The sequence below is a fragment of the Talaromyces rugulosus genome, chromosome IV (assembly GCF_013368755.1).
Source record: "Talaromyces rugulosus chromosome IV, complete sequence".
NCBI lineage: Eukaryota > Fungi > Ascomycota > Eurotiomycetes > Eurotiales > Trichocomaceae > Talaromyces > Talaromyces rugulosus.
The window spans coordinates 3,113,936-3,131,769 of NC_049564.1; the positions used below are offsets into that span (position 1 = coordinate 3,113,936).

General features: G+C 50.5%; 7 protein-coding genes across 7 annotated transcripts; 4 read left to right on the plus strand and 3 right to left on the minus strand.

Moving 5' to 3' along the window:
* Positions 1-62: 62 nt before the first annotated feature.
* Positions 63-2,128, minus strand: TRUGW13939_07880 (uncharacterized protein; the record flags this gene model as incomplete). Its single annotated transcript, XM_035491017.1, has 3 exons — positions 63-730; positions 783-1,983; positions 2,042-2,128. The coding sequence occupies 3 exons, from the start codon at positions 2,126-2,128 to the stop codon at positions 63-65; spliced, it is 1,956 nt and encodes a 651-aa protein (XP_035346910.1).
* Positions 2,129-2,620: 492 nt separating this feature from the next.
* Positions 2,621-3,906, minus strand: TRUGW13939_07881 (uncharacterized protein; the record flags this gene model as incomplete). The annotated part of the gene is made up of 4 exons (XM_035491018.1): positions 2,621-2,675; positions 2,729-3,401; positions 3,472-3,568; positions 3,805-3,906. 4 exons carry the CDS (start codon positions 3,904-3,906, stop codon positions 2,621-2,623), a joined length of 927 nt encoding a protein of 308 aa, XP_035346911.1.
* Positions 3,907-4,836: 930 nt separating this feature from the next.
* Positions 4,837-6,663, minus strand: TRUGW13939_07882 (uncharacterized protein; the record flags this gene model as incomplete). Its single annotated transcript, XM_035491019.1, has 8 exons — positions 4,837-5,025; positions 5,084-5,384; positions 5,450-6,005; positions 6,058-6,118; positions 6,174-6,221; positions 6,274-6,358; positions 6,423-6,487; positions 6,547-6,663. The coding sequence occupies 8 exons, from the start codon at positions 6,661-6,663 to the stop codon at positions 4,837-4,839; spliced, it is 1,422 nt and encodes a 473-aa protein (XP_035346912.1).
* A 1,112-nt stretch (positions 6,664-7,775) lies between these two features.
* TRUGW13939_07883 (uncharacterized protein) lies at positions 7,776-10,551 on the plus strand (the record flags this gene model as incomplete). The annotated part of the gene is made up of 7 exons (XM_035491020.1): positions 7,776-7,895; positions 7,980-8,225; positions 8,503-8,605; positions 8,722-9,712; positions 9,769-9,937; positions 9,991-10,195; positions 10,253-10,551. The coding sequence occupies 7 exons, from the start codon at positions 7,776-7,778 to the stop codon at positions 10,549-10,551; spliced, it is 2,133 nt and encodes a 710-aa protein (XP_035346913.1).
* Positions 10,552-11,284: 733 nt separating this feature from the next.
* On the plus strand, positions 11,285-12,874 carry TRUGW13939_07884 (uncharacterized protein; the record flags this gene model as incomplete). The annotated part of the gene is made up of 6 exons (XM_035491021.1): positions 11,285-11,328; positions 11,385-11,439; positions 11,498-11,581; positions 11,643-12,002; positions 12,057-12,625; positions 12,679-12,874. 6 exons carry the CDS (start codon positions 11,285-11,287, stop codon positions 12,872-12,874), a joined length of 1,308 nt encoding a protein of 435 aa, XP_035346914.1.
* Positions 12,875-13,583: 709 nt separating this feature from the next.
* TRUGW13939_07885 (uncharacterized protein) lies at positions 13,584-14,196 on the plus strand (the record flags this gene model as incomplete). Its single annotated transcript, XM_035491022.1, has 3 exons — positions 13,584-13,680; positions 13,736-14,024; positions 14,085-14,196. The coding sequence occupies 3 exons, from the start codon at positions 13,584-13,586 to the stop codon at positions 14,194-14,196; spliced, it is 498 nt and encodes a 165-aa protein (XP_035346915.1).
* A 1,218-nt stretch (positions 14,197-15,414) lies between these two features.
* On the plus strand, positions 15,415-17,140 carry TRUGW13939_07886 (uncharacterized protein; the record flags this gene model as incomplete). Its single annotated transcript, XM_035491023.1, has 2 exons — positions 15,415-15,613; positions 15,678-17,140. The coding sequence occupies 2 exons, from the start codon at positions 15,415-15,417 to the stop codon at positions 17,138-17,140; spliced, it is 1,662 nt and encodes a 553-aa protein (XP_035346916.1).
* Positions 17,141-17,834: the final 694 nt, after the last annotated feature.

Below are 17,834 nucleotides of genomic sequence, written 5' to 3' on the forward strand. Positions count from 1 at the left end.
ATACGTGCACAGTAGTAGACCGTCTGCATGAGTTTCATTATATATATACATGTATTGACGTATCATGACCACTCCTCAGGCACTTCAAAGGTCGAAAACATGTCCAAATTAAACATGCTATCAAAAACAGACAAATCCATATTCTCTAAATCGAGCTCATTAGGGCCAAACTCATGGGGTATCCTTTCAGAGACTGACCGGTCATCAGACTCGGTAGTAGATATCAATGACTCTTGTGCAGCGTTGGTAGCTGCAGTGTTTGTTCTCGTTTCATGACTAGGATGCAATCCAAACACTGATGGATCCGTGGCAGTGGCAGCCGATGGCTCATCAGTTTGTAGAGAAGTAGATATTTGCTGGCTCTGCCTATCCATTTTATGGATACTCTGCTCTGCCATATTGGCCAATGCGGTAACAGAGCCAAATTTACTTCCCAAACGATGGAGAAGCTTTGAGTTGGCTAGCAGCTGTTTCTTTGCTCGCTCTCGCAACATGGAAGAGCGACTAGTGCGCAGGTCTCGATACGCGACACGCAGTGAAAGGGAAATGGCGTATGGAATGATAGGCAGGTTGCTCAGGAACGTTTCCAGCCCTTCGGACACGATTGATGTAGCCTTGATCGCAGAGAGGCTTTGGCGGAGGGAAGCTGCAGAGGCTGTAGCGGGCTCGTGCAGGGATTTTACACGGCAGGCTAGCATTGCCACTGAGTGGTAGAGGACCTCTGCGGTGCCTATCGTCATGGTTAGCCAGGATTTGACAAGCAGGGAGTGTTTTTGGATTACCTAGAAAACGGCTGTTGACATGAGCAGCATTTGTCTTGTCGATCAGATCCTCAAACAAAGGGAAATCGGTTTCTGGAAAAGTTGAAGTCTCGGTGTGGTGTGGCCGATAGAGCCCTATGACCCTGTCTAGCAACACTACTATCCAAAGCAATAGCTGAAAAGGCGGCTGCTGGACCATAACAGCATCTGTCACGTTCCTTCCAATATCCCTCTCGTGCATCATGACCGGTCGTCCCTGCGTTGCAGCATTTAGCTTATCCAACGCCCACACACAGCAGAACAGTCGACATCGAGCTTCTTCGCTCTGGCCCTCGTCGTCGTGACTTTTGCCGCCCTGGTTCTCCAGGTGCAGTCCGGCGGTATGGCTGTAACCAATTGCACTTGCTGATAATTCTGTTGATAAGTCGCGGTCCTTTGCATATTGCGTAAACAGGGCTACAAGGGACAGCGCTTGCACAAGCACTATCTTATCCTTCACCAGTCCCAAGCTGAGTAAAAGACGGAGGGAGAATATCATATCCCTAATGAGCCCCTCTCGCGACGAGTAATAATGTTTGCTTCTTCGCGGCTTCAGATAATCTTTGGCCCGCGGGTTCACACTGGCTGCGATGCATACAGCCAGTCGTAGGAGACTGCATTCGGGGCTTGTAACCGGCATAGCCTCCATAGCGTGTCGGTCAATCACTGGAAATATAGGATGTATTTCGTCGAGATAAATCGTATACAGAGCCTGAAACCCGGCTTCTTCAGGCAAATGCTGCAAGGTGAGTTCCTCCCAACGGAGCTCCCTCGCTCCAACCATGGCCGCAGCAGGCATTGAATTCTTTCGAGTCAACTCCGGCGCGGTGCCAGTCCTCGACTGCTCTGTTGCTGCTGCGGGCTGGCGTGAAATCCATACTCCTATGTTATCCGTCTGTGCCGATGTGGGCGTCGGACTGATTGCTGCGAGAAAGGCGGATTCGGGATTGAGATGGCCGACGAAGCGGGCTTCTCCATCGCTTTCGCCGTCGTTATCGTCGTCGCCATTCTCTTCATCGGTTTGAGCATCTATAGTATTATTGGAAATATGGCTATCCTCATCGCCAGCAACAGGGTTACTAGAAGAAAGATACCGCGCTCTCTTGCGAACCTGCCGCTCTTCATGTGGCGAGTCGTCTATGCGACTGTTTCCACGAGCAAAATTATCATGATGGCAACGTTTCTAAATATGTATGTCACATTAGATGTAACACGTATGCATGCAGTGTTAGACTACTTACCTTGCGTTTCCGGCATGCGGTGCATGCACGTAGAACATGCCGCCCGTCCGTCTGCGCTTGCGATTGATACGGCACGAATCTAATCATGCTGTCCTTTTTTTTTCTTCGAGGAGCATGTGATCTACAATATTGCGCGTGCAGTGAACAGCAAGATGTATCATTTCTTGTTGAATATGAATTCGAGCAGGAACCAACCTACGTAACTGTAGATGGGCATGCCGGTGGGGCTTTCCGATGTGGAAGTGGAACCCATGGATTTCGGTGCCAACACATATTCTTTGTAAAAGCATATGCATTTATTCTGTTTATCTTCCAAGGAGATGTATACATGCAATCTTCAATGTTATAGCCAATGGGGGAAAAGTCCATAATGTTCACTTTATTCTCCAGAAAAGGAATACAATCCAAGCTCATGCCCAGTTCTACACAATAAAAAGTCTATATATTCCGTTCAAAGGTACTAACAAATAATCTCTAACCACCTCTTTAACCACCAAGTGTCTGTCCCCATTCATGATATGAGAACAAAAACCCGCCCTCCAGATGTAATGCCAGGGCGAGGGGTATTTCAAACCCTCTTTAGTGCTTTGCGGAGACCTTGTCGCCAGTGAGCTTTTCTACAGCATCCTTGGCCCTGTTCACGTTTCGTTAGTATTGATCAATGTTCGAGGGAGGTTAAGAGCTTACAAGTCACCCAGAGCCACCATGCATACAGTCTGCCACATTCCCAGGCCAATACGAGGAGCGACTCCGCGGTACAGACCCTTGATTCCGTTGTTCTGGTAGATGTACCTGAAAGTCTTGCCGACAGTCAAGTTCTTGGGGCGGTTAGGGTCTTCGGTCTTGCTCTGCATCTCGATACGGATGACCTCGATGGGCTGGTTCCAAGCGGACAGACCACCACCCAGTCCCGAGGCGACGATCTTCTCGGCGGCGGTCAGCTTCTGGCCGTCGTCCTTGTTGGACATTTTGCGAATGCCGATCTCGATCAATCGAGAAAGACCGAAACGAGAACCCCAGTTGGTTGTTTGACGGATGGCGACCGCATTAACACCCTTGTTGATACCACGGATTCCTTCTTTGCGGTAGATGTCCATGAATGTTTCCCAGGTGCCCGGGGGCTTGACGCCAGTAGCGGACAGCTTGTGACGGGTGATCTCGACCGTCTTCATGCATGTACAGAAACCGACGGTTGCGTAAGCCTGTGCAACACCACCGGCCATACCACCAACAATACCAGCACCAAAGTCGGACGCGCCGTAGGTTTTGGTGTAGAACTCGGCCTCGGAGGCCACGAAAAGCAGCACGGCGCCCTTGGTGGAAGCCTCAATCCAGGCCCAGGGAATGAGACCTTGGTAGTCTAAAAGAGAGAAAAAAAATCCAGTTAGTTTGTCCAACCAAGCAAAGTCCTCAGTAGGAATTAGTCTTACAGCCGAAAATGCCACCGCGCCCCCAAATCCGTCTCATGGCCCCGGCGAAAGAATCGGCACGATTGGCAGCCATGGTGGTCTTGGTCACTTCCAGCGGCTATAGAAAACAGTTTAGTAATTATGCTGCAATTGGTATTATCACGAGTTGCGATTGTGGATGCGCACCTGTCCCAACGTTGTGACTCTAGATCTTTTATCAGCATTCGTCCATGAAAAAATGCGATTGGAACGCAGAATATATATTGTGGCAGGACTACTACTTACTCGAACATGTTCAATCCCGCGCCAACTGTTGTGGTTCATCTGTTAGACTCCAGCTGCACAAAATTGTACCTCCTCCGCCATCACTTTTTTTTTCTTTGACTCGGACTCACGTAGCAGATTGCTAAACTTGACCGGCTTCTTCTCGATCGGCTTAGCGGCAGTGTCGGACATCTTTGATGGTTGGGAACGCTGAAAGGGGCCCTGACCAAGGGATATCGGGGGCTTCGTCGCCTACGGAAGTGAAGAAGAGATGGGAAGGAAGAAAAGTCGGGCAATGGGGAACGAAGGTTCAAAGCGATTGCAGAGATGAATAGCGAAGAGGGGAGAGTGCGACAAGCGACAGACTGACAGGTGAGGGAGAAAGTAAGAGTGAGAGTGAGAGCGAACGGGGAGAGGAAGCAAGCTGTATCACAAGGGAAACCTTGCAGTCGCCGGGCTAGCGACCAGTAACCGCGGCGACTAGTTAACTTCAATTACCGAGCACTGTTAATTGGGCATTTTCCGAACTACAGAACACAATAATTGTCTATTTAGTTACTGTTTAGTATGCTTGACTGCTAAACTGATTACTCCATGATTATTGTAGCATTCGCCATCCCTGTGCTACTTGCATTGCTCATTCCCCGGTGAGTTTCTTCGGCCAGCGTCGATAATCCCCGGGAAAAAACGGGCTGTCCCTGACTCCCCAACGGATTAGTGTTGAGATACATTTTTTGGTCGCTAGTTTTGTTTTGTTTTGTTTTTTGGGGTTTATGATTGCTTTTTTTTTCTTTTTTTTAATGGTCGCACCACAGGTGGGTATTGGTCCAAGCTGCGATTCTGGCCAAGAATAGCCAAATTGAATGCCATATTATTGAATTCAACCCCCGAAATAAATAAGAATTCCATGTACGACGCAATAATAATAATCGATGATAATGATTCCATACAGTGCTAGACCCTGTTCATTCTCATCAAGACGTACATAATAATTGAACTAGATCCATATCCATCCCGGTCTAACTAATACCATATTAAACAAAATTGTACACTGGCCACCCAAGGCCATTTCTATACGTGTTGAATATTCCTGTTCAAAAGCGAGTCTCTCGGGACAGAAATTTACAGCTTAGCGCCGACAAGCTTGGCATAAGCCTCGGTGCTGAAACTCTTGGGGCGCTCAATGGGGGCACCGAGGGCGCGGTCAATGATCAGCTGAGGAAGAACACCGAGGGCGCGGGAAACACCGAAGAGAACGGTGTAGTAGCTGGCCTCGTTCAGGCCGTAGTATTGCAGGAGGACACCAGAGTGCTGGTCATCTAGTTAGCGTGTGTTCCGGCCACTCGTTTAACAGAAATTAAACACTTACAGCATCCACGTTAGGGTAGGGGTTCTTGGTCTTTCCGTGCTCGGTAAGAACGCCAGGAGCGATCTTGTAAACCTGGCTGACAAGCTTGAACATCGGGTCATCAGGGAGGTGGCGGAGAGCGAATTCACGCTGAGACACGTAGCGAGGGTCGGTCTTGCGGAGAACGGCGTGGCCGTAACCGGGAACAACCTGGCCGCCGTTCAAGGTGGACCAGAGGTAGTTCTTGATGGCCTCGTCGCTAAGGTCGTTGCCAATGGCCTTCTTCATCTTCTGCAACCAGACAAGAACCTCTTGGTTGGCCCTGCGCGGAGATTCCATGTTAGCGGGTAGTCTGTAAAGTGAACAAAGTGAAAAAAAAAAACGTACAATCCGTGGAGAGGGCCGGCAAGACCGTTCAGACCGGCGGACAGAGAGAGGTATGGGGAGCTGAGAGCGCTGCCGACAAGGTGGGTGGTGTGGGCGCTGACATTACCACCCTCGTGGTCGGAGTGGATGGTAAGGTACAGACGCATCAATTCAACAAAGTCCTTGTTCTCGCCGAATCCGAGCTGGTTGGCCAAGTTGTAGGAGTAGTCCTTGTCCTTCTGGACAGCGGCGACCTTGCCGTCCTTGAAAACGTTGCGGTAGATGCGGGCAGCAATGGTGGGGAGCTTGGCGATGAGGTCCATCGAGTCCTCGAAGGTGTATTGCCAGTATTCCTTCTTGTTGATACCCTTGGCGTAGGCCTTGGCGAAGGCGGATTCGTGCTCCAGGGCGGTCACGGCGAGGGAGAACTGAGCCATGGGGTGGAGGTCGTTGGGGCAGCGGTCAATGAGCTCCTCGACAAACTTGGGGACGTCGGAACGAGCAGCCCATTCGGCGGACAGGTTACGGACCTGCTGCTCGCTGGGGACCTCGCCGGTAAGCAGGAGCCAGAAAAGACCTATTCCGGACAGTTAACGAGAAGTAACTCGGGGCTTGATATGACGCCTTACCTTCGGGGAGAGGCTCCTCTCCGCCAGGGGCCTTGGGGAGTAGTTCCTGGCATTCTGGGATCTATAAAAGCCTGTCAGCTTCGTGCAGCAGTACATAAGGCGCAAGGGCAACCAACCGTTTTGCCACGGAAGCGGATGCCCTCCTCGCTGTCAAGAACGGATCCCTAGATGACTCGTTAATACGGACCAAGTCGAATTGCGACGAAAGTGACTCACCTCCCAAACAAGGGACTTGATGCCACGAGCACCACCGTAGACCTGGTCCAAAGTGACCTCGCCAACGACCTTGGAGCCAAAGTCCCTGTATTAAGAAAAAAGTAGACATGAGCGATTGCGGTATACAAGCCGGAACGGAGGCAACATACTTTCGGAGCTTCTTGACCTTCTCGATCTCTTCGGGGAGCTTGTCGGCGAAGGTGTCCTTGAGGGACTAGCGAGCAAAACATGTTAGCAAGCAGAGTCACCGAAGCAGCGCAAAGAAGCACGTACCTTAGCCTTGCCGGTGGAATAGCATCGCAGACCGTTGAAAGCGGCGGACTGGACGGCAGGCTTGGTAACCAGGGACGAGCGGATCGCGGAGCTTCCCAGTCTCAATGAAGAAGCCATGGCTAGTATGGAATGACAGACAATTGCCAGAGAGAAAGACTATACACGGCAGGGGAGGGGATATTGTTGTAATGTACAGGACTCGAGGGAGAAAAAGAGACCGGTAGACCGGAGGGAGAAATCGAGCAAGCTGTTGCTTTTGCGTCCTTTTTCGGGGCTAGGCCGCATGCGGGCTAGCGCCGGCAGCGGCAGCAACACTTTGTCGCACTGGAGCGTCCGGTCTGTGCCGAGCGAGTTGCATCGGACGGCACGCTCTCCCGACGCCAGTGCCGTCATTTTTCATCACATGTTGTATTTTTTTTAATTCTCTATTATTTTTTATTATTGTCTTGTTATATTGTTGCGTACTATGAGTAGTAGTATCAGTGGCTGGTATACTGATTCAAGGGCGAACGGATTCTGCGTACAGCAAGGCAATAAATAAATAAAAGTTAAATAAATCAATAAATATATAATAATAATAGTAATAGAAATAGTAATAATAATGACTCGTCTTGCTTGTCATTACTCACATCATATTAATATTATTTATTTCATCATTCATTATTATCAAATAATAATAATAAAAAAGAAAGAAAATAATATGTGGTTACGGTACACGTCACTCACGTGATGTCCCCCCTTTCGGGCTAGCGGAAGTCAGGCCGTTTCTTTTGCTCGCCCCTTCCAGTTTCTTTTCTCCCACACTCACCACCTCCATCATCATCACCACTCTCCGTTCTCTCTGTCCATCCATCAACACTGCTTCGTCGTCGTAAGTAGGCTACATACAGCTGCTGCACTGCGCTGTCTGCGAGCCGTATCCGTACTCAACTCTCGCCGTCGAGCTCCTAGATTCGCTGCCTGTAGCTGCACTTTGGGTCGCAAACACGACGCGCTCGGCCAAGTCTGTAGTGACGCGATCGCTAGAATCAGCCTGTGGGCTCCTGCTACGCGCAGTGTATTTTTCTCCAGTCAAAACGTGTTCTGACACACTCCAGCATTTTGCTGAAACTTGAACTGTCAGTAGACAGCAGACTTTACCATTTCTTAGTCGCCAGAAAAGGCTCTCGTCTTTCCAATAATCTGGTCTACGCCTTCCTTGGTTGGGAAACATAGTTGTACTGGCAGTCATGTCTTCTGCCGTAGCAGAGCTCGATGGCTACCTTCAGTCGATGCTTAGTTTAAAACCCCCAGGCGTGTCAGGTTCCAAGATTGGCAGTATCACCCAACTCTGCACTGCCAACATTCAGGTACGTCTGTTCTATCAGATCGAACTCTCTTTTTTTTCGTATATTCTGCTTTTCCATCACGCTAACTTGTTCTCGTGACAACAGTCCGAATCCGTCCTCGTCCAAAAGATTTTTACGCACTTCAAGCGAACGCCGGGAACACACAAATTGGGCGTCCTATATGTCGTAGACTCTGTAACTCGACAATGGGTAGACGCAGCTCGAAAGGCTGGACAACCCCCTGGCAGTGCAGCTCCTGACGGCACTTTTGCTGCTGGAGTCAACCGAGTAACCGAACTCTTGCCAGTGCTTATGACAGATATTCTAAACAACGCTCCTGAAGATCAAAAGGTACGCTCTAGAACAAACAGAAGAGAAATTTACTCCATTAGTCAAAACCCTAGACCGGCCCAAGCCCGAACTAGAAGAGTCGCGGCTGGGTCGCTGTATGCATTTGGAATTCCACTACTGGATGGATATATGCATGCAGCCCTGGCTTCCCTGCGTATTCACCTCATTTTCACTTGCCCTACATCCGGTCTAGACTGCTTTGGATTTTTAAAATCACTGCTGCTGCTTCTTCTTGACGGGATAGTTAACTTACGTATTATTTCTTTCGCCATTATAGGAGAAAATCAAGAAGCTGGTTGATATCTGGGAGCGTGGACAGACGTTTCCGTTGTCGATGCTGGCCAATTTCAAGCAAAAATTGAACGCCCCCCTGTCTAAGAGTAAGCCCAACTGATCCATTTTCTTTCCATTACGTGATTTGCACCTGGAAAACAACCAAATCCGTACCGTACTATTACCATTTCCAAGGACTACTTCTAATCTCACCCCCCTATAGATGTTGAATCTACCACTCCCGAAGGCTCACCAGCGCCCGGGTTTAACCCATTGGCAGGTCTACAGAATGCCTCTGGTCCTAGTGCGGCTGCTGGAGCATCTGCCCAGCCCGCTCCTGATACACATACCATATTAAAGGCGCTAGCCGATATGGCCAAGCAGAATACAGCAGCTCCGTCAACTCCGGGGGTTCCTGCACAATCCAATCCTTTGAATGTATTGAATGCTCCTAGTCTTCCTGTGACCTCGTCGGTAGACCAAGCAGCAAACGGACAGAACGTAAATCCGTATGGGGCTGCTGCCTTTGCCGGGCTAGGTAATCTTAACGCGAACCCGATGGCACCGGCACCAAATACATTGGCTGCCTCTCAGCCAAATCCCCTGGCTGCGATACTTCCACAAGCCGCCGCAGCTGGAGCGCCACCAACACCTGATGTCTTCCAGCAGGTTCAGTTGCTGCAACTACTGGCGTCGCAAGGTATCCCCCAGGACCAATGGGGAACTGCTCTTCAAATCCTCAGTCTATCCAACGGCGCAAACCCTGGAATGGCCCCAATTAACCCGGCCCAGGCCGCAGGCTTCAACCTTCCAGATGCAGGTCAGGGCTGGGGTAACGTAGGCTCCCGAGATCATGATAGAGATCTCAACCGCGATAGAGATTATATGCGGTCACCGCCAGGTCAATATCGCCGGCGCTCGCGGTCTCCTGGCTGGGACCGTCGTCGTGAGGCCTCGCCCCCACGCCGTCGCGAAAGCCCTGTGTATGGCGAATATCACGGAGACTCTCCTGGCCGTCGCGGTGGCGATCGGGGACGACGTGGTAACGACTATCGGCAACGCAGTCCTCCTGGTCGGAGACGGCGTTCCCCATCACCTCCTCGCAAGGATCCCGCGCTGCCCCCTCCCGGGCCAAAGATGATTGAGTGGGATTATTCCATGGGTCAGGGCACAATCAAGGTCCTGAGCCGGACGCTTTTTGTCGGTGGTGTCACGTGAGTCTTCTTGCCCTCCCATTGCTCTTATTTTCTGTTGCTAACCCTTCATGCAGATCTTCGGAAGCCCAACTGCGGGCTTTGTTCAACCAGTTTGGCCTGGTCCAGACCTGCATCGTTAATGTTGACAAGCGCCATGCGTTCATCAAAATGATCAATCGCATGGATGCGATGAAGGCTAGAGATGGTATGGAGACTTACAAGTCAGGCGACATGCAACTCAGGGTAAGATTCAAAGCTCTTGCTAATTCAGACTTGATTTACTAACTGTTCTACAGACTCGTTGGGGTGTCGGTTTCGGACCCCGGGACTGCAGCGACTACCAAACCGGAGTCAGCGTTATTCCCATCGAGAGGCTCACTGAGGCCGATCGCAAATGGATGCTCACTGCCGAGTATGGTGGCACTGGCGGAAAGGCCATTGAGAGTGGCATGGTTGTAGAGGAGCCAGATATTGAGATCGGTGCTGGTGTCTCATCCAAAGGTTTGTCTACCCCAGCGTTCCCAATTTTGTGGCCTTGGATTCTAACGTCCTTTATAGCAATCAGCAGACGAATGGCAACCGATTCCGGCGGCAAACGTGGTCCCCAGTCGTCACGCACTAATCAGGGAGGCGACAGGTTCCGGCGGCCAGATCGCGGTATGGACATGCCCAACGGCGGAGGCATGTATGGCGGAGGAGCTGACCATGAAGCCCCCAACCTCAACAACCCTGCCGTGGCTCCGGCCGTTCCTGGGTTTGGCTTCCAGTTCCCTGGTATGCCAATGCTGCCTCCTGGATTCATGCTCGGCGGACAGCCTGGTTCTGCGCCTCAGCCACCTCCTCCTGGTCAGGGATGAATTCGATGAATTCGATGAAATTCCACTGGGAGGGTTCGTTCGCGTGATCATTTCAATTCGTTTCGCACTTGTGTTTCAACAACTTTAATTGTATCATGTCTTTTTTTTTTTTTTTCTTCTGTTTTGGGCTCGGCGTTAGTGTGTTGGCTGCCCATTGACTTTGGCCATGGGGTTAATCATAATCAATGGGGAAAAAAGTAACTGGGTGCCAAGGTCACCAGAAATGTCATTTCGTTGCATTGGAGGGTGGCTCAGGCTTGTTTTATTATTTATTTAGTGATATCATGACTCAGAATTGATTGCATTATTTTCAAATTGTTTCAACGGGTATACGCCAACTAACTAGAAGCTTGGCCTGAGTTGTTAATAATTCGTATTTGTACAGGGATCTCTAGCACTGACTCTGCATGAACCGAAAATACGAACTAGACGTGCAGCAAACGAATCATGGGCGCGTGTCCGATCTCGAAAATGAGGGGGAAACAGAACGCCATATAAATCACGCCATCTGCAGTGGGCGCCCGCAATCCGACGACCGCGGAGGGGAATCGTCCTTAAGTACCACCACTTGCCCCTCAACAGCAACAACAACAGCAACAACAACTCGTTTGACAGAAGAGCGCTGGTGTCTGTTTCGCCATATTATTGCTGCGACATTATCTGCATTGCTGCGTTGACTCTTCATCGCCATTTACTAGTTCCCCGCATTTGATACCATACCCCAACAGCCAACATGTCTGAACAGCAGCACTTCGAGACGCTGCAGCTCCACGCTGGGTATGTCTGTTCAAAATAAACTTATTCACAGTGCATGGGCTAACGAAATTGTACAGTCAGGAGCCTGATCCTGCGACCAATTCTCGCGCAGTCCCGATCTATGCTACTACTGTTCGTCATCGCGCTGAGCTGGCAACCACAAACTGAGTGCTAACTGTGTATCCAACAGTCGTTTGTCTTCAATGACTCGGCCCATGGCGCGAGACTGTTTGGCCTCAAGGAGTTTGGCAACATCTACTCCCGCATCATGAACGTACGTCTACCAAGCTCTGTCTCCTATGTATCTCAATAGTTGCTTACTTTGGGACATCTAGCCCACGGTCGATGTGTTTGAAAAACGCATTGCTGCTCTCGAAGGCGGCGTCGCCGCCGTAGCTGCATCGTCCGGCCAGGCCGCGCAGTTCATGGCCATCTCAGCGCTCGCCCACGCTGGCGATAACATCATCTCCACCACCAACCTGTACGGCGGCACGTACAACCAGCTCAAGGTCTTCCTGCCCCGGCTCGGCATCCAGACCAAGTTCGTGCAGAGTGACAAGGCTGCCGACTTTGCCGCGGCCATTGATGAGAAGACCAAGGCGATCTATGTCGAGACCATTGGCAACCCTCGCTACAACGTGCCTGATTTTGAGGCTCTTGCCAAGGTGGCCCACGACAATGGCATTCCTCTCGTCGTAAGCACTTCTTGACCCCTTCTATTTGTTTTGAAGCAATGACTAAGTTCACAGGTCGACAACACGTTCGGCGCAGGCGGCTACTTTGCGCGTCCCATCGACCACGGCGCCGACATCGTCGTGCACAGTGCCACCAAGTGGATTGGCGGCCACGGCACCACCATCGGCGGTGTCGTTGTCGACAGTGGCAAGTTTGACTGGGGCAAAAACGCTGCCCGGTTCCCGCAGTTCAACGAGCCTTCCGAGGGCTATCACGGGCTCAAGTTTTGGGATACCTTTGGCCCTATCACGTTCGCGATCCGCCTCCGAGTCGAGATCCTGCGAGACTTGGGCTCGACGCTCAACCCCTTTGCCGCGCAGCAGCTGCTACTCGGTTTGGAGACGCTGAGTCTGCGCGCTGAGCGCCATGCGACCAATGCGCAGGCCCTGGCGCACTGGCTCGAGAAAAATGAGAATGTGAGCTGGGTCTCGTATCCGGGTTTGGAAAGCCATGCCAGCCATGAGACTGCGAAGCGATACCTGCCCCGCGGCTTTGGCGGCGTCTTGTCCTTTGGAGTAAAAGGCGGTGCTGCTGCTGGTAGCCAGCTTGTGGATGGATTCAAGCTGATTTCCAATCTTGCCAAGTACTTCTTTCTCTCTTTCCAACAAGTTATTTATGCATGCTAACGTTGACCAGTGTCGGCGACTCCAAAACCCTCGCTATTCACCCGTGGTCGACCACGCACGAACAGCTGTCCGAGCAGGAACGCATCGACTCTGGCGTGACCGAGGACGCGATCCGTATCTCCGTCGGAACTGAGCACATTGACGACATCATCGCTGATTTCGAGCAGTCGTTCAAGGCGGAGAAGGTACTGGCGGATAGGACGTAGCAGCACGGGGCTAGATTGCGTGACCAATTGATACCATGGAGAATGTTTGATAGTTAATAGGGTACTGAATTTAATCGTTTGTCGCAGTGGCGGTGCATATAAGCAATGCAATGCAAGTCATACCGGCCGGTGCATGTGATTGGCCAGTGTAAGCAAGTATGCACGTGGCGTCATATTCAGCTGCATGTGGTCTTGCATCAATTGTGGTGCCTATTGAGGATGTTTCTTTCGTATGAGATTGTTTTACTAATATCCAAATGTTTACGCACCTATATACAGAGTATGGTGAGTGCTATAGAGGTAGCTGTGATGTGACTATCCCTAATATATATATTTGATACACGAAAAATAATTATTCCACCTATCCTTATTAAGTACCTGTAATGAACCGGTCCTCGTATTTGCTATAATACAAGGATATTATAACAAATAAACATGTTTTTTTTTTTTTGTTTTTTGAATTTAATTTAATAACCAACGTGCTAGTTACCTGCTGTATGGTGGGGTGAGGCAACCACATTCGAGCACCCGACGTCATCGCCCTTGCCCCTGCCTCCCCTGGTTTCTTCAACATCTTCTGTTGTTTGTTCCTTTCTCCTCTCTGCAGTTTTTTTTTTTTTTTTTTTGCTCTTGCATGCTCAGTTCTCGGATACCTGCATACATCTCCAAGTTCATTACTGAAACATCTACCTATCGAGGCTACGCAGTCATGTCGAGTCACAGCCTGCACCACCTGAACTGGGTTCTACCCGTGCGCATTGTACAGGCCGTCTTTGCAATCATCATCCTCGGTCTCACAGCTTACGGTTAGCGCCTGCTTTTATAGGTATTTTGTCTATTGAATGCTAATAGAACAAATAGTAATCAACGTCGAGCTCAGCTACTGGTGGGACTCGTCCGACACCGTCAACTTCGACCTCTTCAGCGCCATCTGGACCCTGCTGATCGCCCTGCCCTATCTGTCCCTCGTGCCCATCTTCTTTTCTAGCTTGTCGCACGTGTACGCGGTCCTCGCGGTCGAGGCTGTGACAATGATCTTCTGGTTCGCCGGGTTCATTGCTTTGGGTGCTTTACTGCCGCCGCCGCGCGTGTGCCATTCGAGCCCATGTCGGGCACTGCAGGCAGCTACGGTTTTTGCATCGTTTGAATGGTGGGGTTTTATACACACACATTTATTCTCTTCCAGATGTGGTACTGATATTGTCCCTAGGTTGCTGTTTGCGATTACCACGGCCTTTACCGTTCGCCTCACGCTGCAGTCCAAGAACTCGTCATCGGTGCATACCAAAACTTCGGGAGTCGAGCCCCATGCTGGGGTGTAGTGATCAAATGAGGAGGAGCATGGATGCTTGGAAGATGGACGGAGCGATTCCGTATAACAAACACCTTTACTGAAGCGTCATACGACGCTTATATATCCACATACCCTGTCGTGTATTGGCGGTTTCACTTATTTGTGCATTGGTTGTTGTATTGACGATTTACGGTTGTATGAGACACAAGCGGATGATACGGTGATACCCTTTTAATTCAATATTGCATGCGTTATGATTTAGTATTCTTTGGAAGTATTTAATATTCTAGAAGGCTAGCACCCGTGGCTGCATACTTCGGCGCCTTCCGACGGGTCTCGGCATGTCCTAGCAGTGCATAGTATTTAATCAAATTTACTATATATATTATTATTATTATGATGATGATGAAAAAAACCTTTACAGTACCGTAAATAATCACTGGCGGCTCAACTCCGAGTTTGCCACTGTTGAAAAGTTTGTCGCGAAGACTACTTCCGTACATAGACTAGTCCAGACACGGGGATTGAAGCAAGGGAAGAAGACCCACGCGTTTTTTTTTTTTTTTCTCCATGTGTCGCCGCACACACGTTGCGATCGATCTCTAATACTGGACGGTCATTCGTGCGTCGAATGTTTCTTATCTTTGTTGGCCCTGATAGGAGAGATAAATATGACTGGTTTTATTTGGTGATTGGTTTAGTTGCATTGAAAGGCGACTTGATGCTCCCCAAGACATGTAGTATAAAAGCAGGTACAACTACGAATATACCAGGATAGACGTACATCTCGCAGCTGCAATGGCCTGCCAGGACAATGTGAAATGCTCGATACCGCAGATTGGCAGACAGACCGACAGTGTGAACGAAAGGGTCGCAGGATCCACGTAAAATTCAACCTTCTCCACCCAAGGTCGCATCGGCTAGTGCATGTCGCTGCATGGAACATTACGCCCAGTGTTCGACGATCAGTAGTGCCTCCGTCCAACGGCATTTGCCTTGTGTCGGTGACTAATTAATCCTGTCTGCCGGAAGTCGGCCAAAGCTGAGGAGGAGGAGGAGTACTATAATATCTTTCGTTGACCGTCCGCTGTCGCGTGTTCGTCTTTTTACTTCCCTGAACTGTCCACCGCCACCTTCTCTGTATAGTCGCGGTCGCAGACTTTGCTCGAGTCTGTGCGTGCAGATTGGCCTTGACAATCTCTCCTTTTTCTTTCTTTCTTTCTTTGATTCTGCCGGGTTTCACGCCATGGCAGATGCAGATAAAGTCGCTGCGTATCCCTCTAACCAGGACGAAAAGACCATGATGAGCTCTGGACAAGACGTTGCGAGCTACAACAACAACGGTCTCAGCGACGTCGAGAAACATGGCGCGACCCCCCAGTCTCTGCCTGTGCCGGCCCTCAAGCGCAAGCTCAAGAGCAGGCACTTGCAGATGATTGCAATTGGTGGGCTCTCCTCCTCTTTCCCCTTTGTTTTTTTTTGAAAACCATAATTTCTAACTTAACCTAGGTGGTACAATTGGAACTGGTCTTTTCATCGGTAGCGGCGGCGCAGTCGCAAAGGCAGGGCCGGCTGGCGCGCTCATTGCCTACATCTTCGTCGGTTCTATTGTCTACTCGGTCATGACCTCGCTCGGAGAAATGTCTACGTATATCCCGATTCCCGGGGCCTTTACTGCGTATGCCTCGCGCTTCGTCGACCCTAGTCTGGGGTTCGCCATGGGCTGGATCTACTGGTTTTCCTGGGCCATTACATACGCGCTGGAGCTCACGGCGACTGGTCTGATTATCCAGTACTGGGACCACACCATCTCGATCGGTATATTCATCGCCATTTTCTGGGTCGTTATCACGGCTCTCAATCTGCTGCCTGTCGGCTTTTACGGAGAACTCGAGTTTTGGCTGTCGACGATCAAGATCATTACTATTGTCGGCTTCATGATCTTCGCCATCTGCATTGATGCTGGCGCTGGCCAACATGGCTATCTTGGATTTCACACCTGGGGCAACCCCGGTGCATTTGCTCCGTACTTGCTCGAATCCACCGGGGCCAAGGCCAAGTTTGTCGGCTTCTGGGCTGTGCTCGTCCAGGCTGGTTTCTCCTACCAGGGCACTGAGCTGGTGGGTGTCGCTGCCGGTGAGACGGAGAATCCTCGCAAGACAGTGCCATCTGCCATCCGCAACACTTTTTACCGCATCCTGCTGTTTTTCGTTTTGACCGTCTTCTTCATCGGTCTGCTGGTGCCCTACACCAACTCCCGGCTGCTCTCCGACAGCACAAACGCCTCGGCTTCGCCCTTTGTCATTGCTGCCGATCTCGCCGGAGTCAAGGTGCTGCCCGCCATCATCAACGCCGTCTTGCTGACCGTTGTTCTTTCTGCCGCCAACTCCAATGTGTACAGTGGAAGTCGTATCCTGCTCGGTCTGGCTCAGGAAAGCCTTGCGCCGCGCTTTTTGAAGATAACCTCCAGACACGGCGTGCCGTACTACGGTGTTGCCGTGACCTCGGCCGTCGGTCTGCTGGCTTTTATGAACCTGTCGGACAACGGTGCCACCGTCTTCAACTGGTTCATGAACATCTCCAGTGTGGCCGGATTTATTAGCTGGTCGTCGCTGAACGGCTGCCATATCGCCTTTATGCGCGCTCTCAAGGCCCGCAACGTCTCTCGCGATGTGCTCCCCTACAAAGCCATGTGGCAGCCGTACTTTGCCTGGTACGGACTGTTCTTCAACGTCCTGATTATCTTCACGCAAGGCTTCACCGCATTCATCCCGACTTTCAGCGTCTCAGACTTTTTCGTCGCCTACATCAGTCTGATCCTCTTCGCTGTGCTGTATATCGGCCACAAGATCATCTACCGCACCCCGTTTGTGCGCCCTATCGACGCTGATCTTGACACAGGACGCCTTGAGATGGACGATATGAGCTGGGAGACCACGGACAGGCCTTGGTGGAAACAAGTGTTTGGCTGAGCTCTCGCCCCGTGTTGGTGCGTGTTGTATATGTAATGATGTGTTGCGATGTACTGCATTAATGTAATTAGCCATATTTAAGCATTTAGCATTTCGAACGATTTACCTACAGTTGGTATTGATTGCCGTATAATAATAATAGCGTACGTGGTTGTAATTTCATTATTTCAAAGTCGGCGGTCATGTGAACAGCTCCTGCCTGCATCGCATCGCGCCTTCCTCATGCCCACAGCCTCGGCTTTCGACCAGAAACTGTTTTTAGCTTCATCTCTCTTCCTTTCTCTCTTCATCAGCAGTTTCTCTGTGTCCTTTTCACTTTTCTTCTGGAACTGCTATTACTTCTATTACTCGGCTACCTATGTCTCCACGCCACATGCTCAACTTGACAACTACGTACTTGCGCTGCGTGATGCGTCTGAGCGACTCGGTGATTGACGCCCAAAGCGTCCGATTAGTGCTCTTCTGTGGGCCATGGCGTTCGCCGGCAGCATTGCCGCAACAAGACGAAGATCATCAGATTCTGACTTTTTGCTACGATTTACGGAGACTCCGTCTTGACCAGCTACCCAGCTAGCTAATTAGTTAGGTTGCTTGTTGCAAAAACGCGGAGGATGGCTAACCCGTTGCAGTAAGAGCCGAGGCATCGCCGCCGGCTATGCGACGCCAGTCCTTCAATGGCCAACAGCCCCACCGC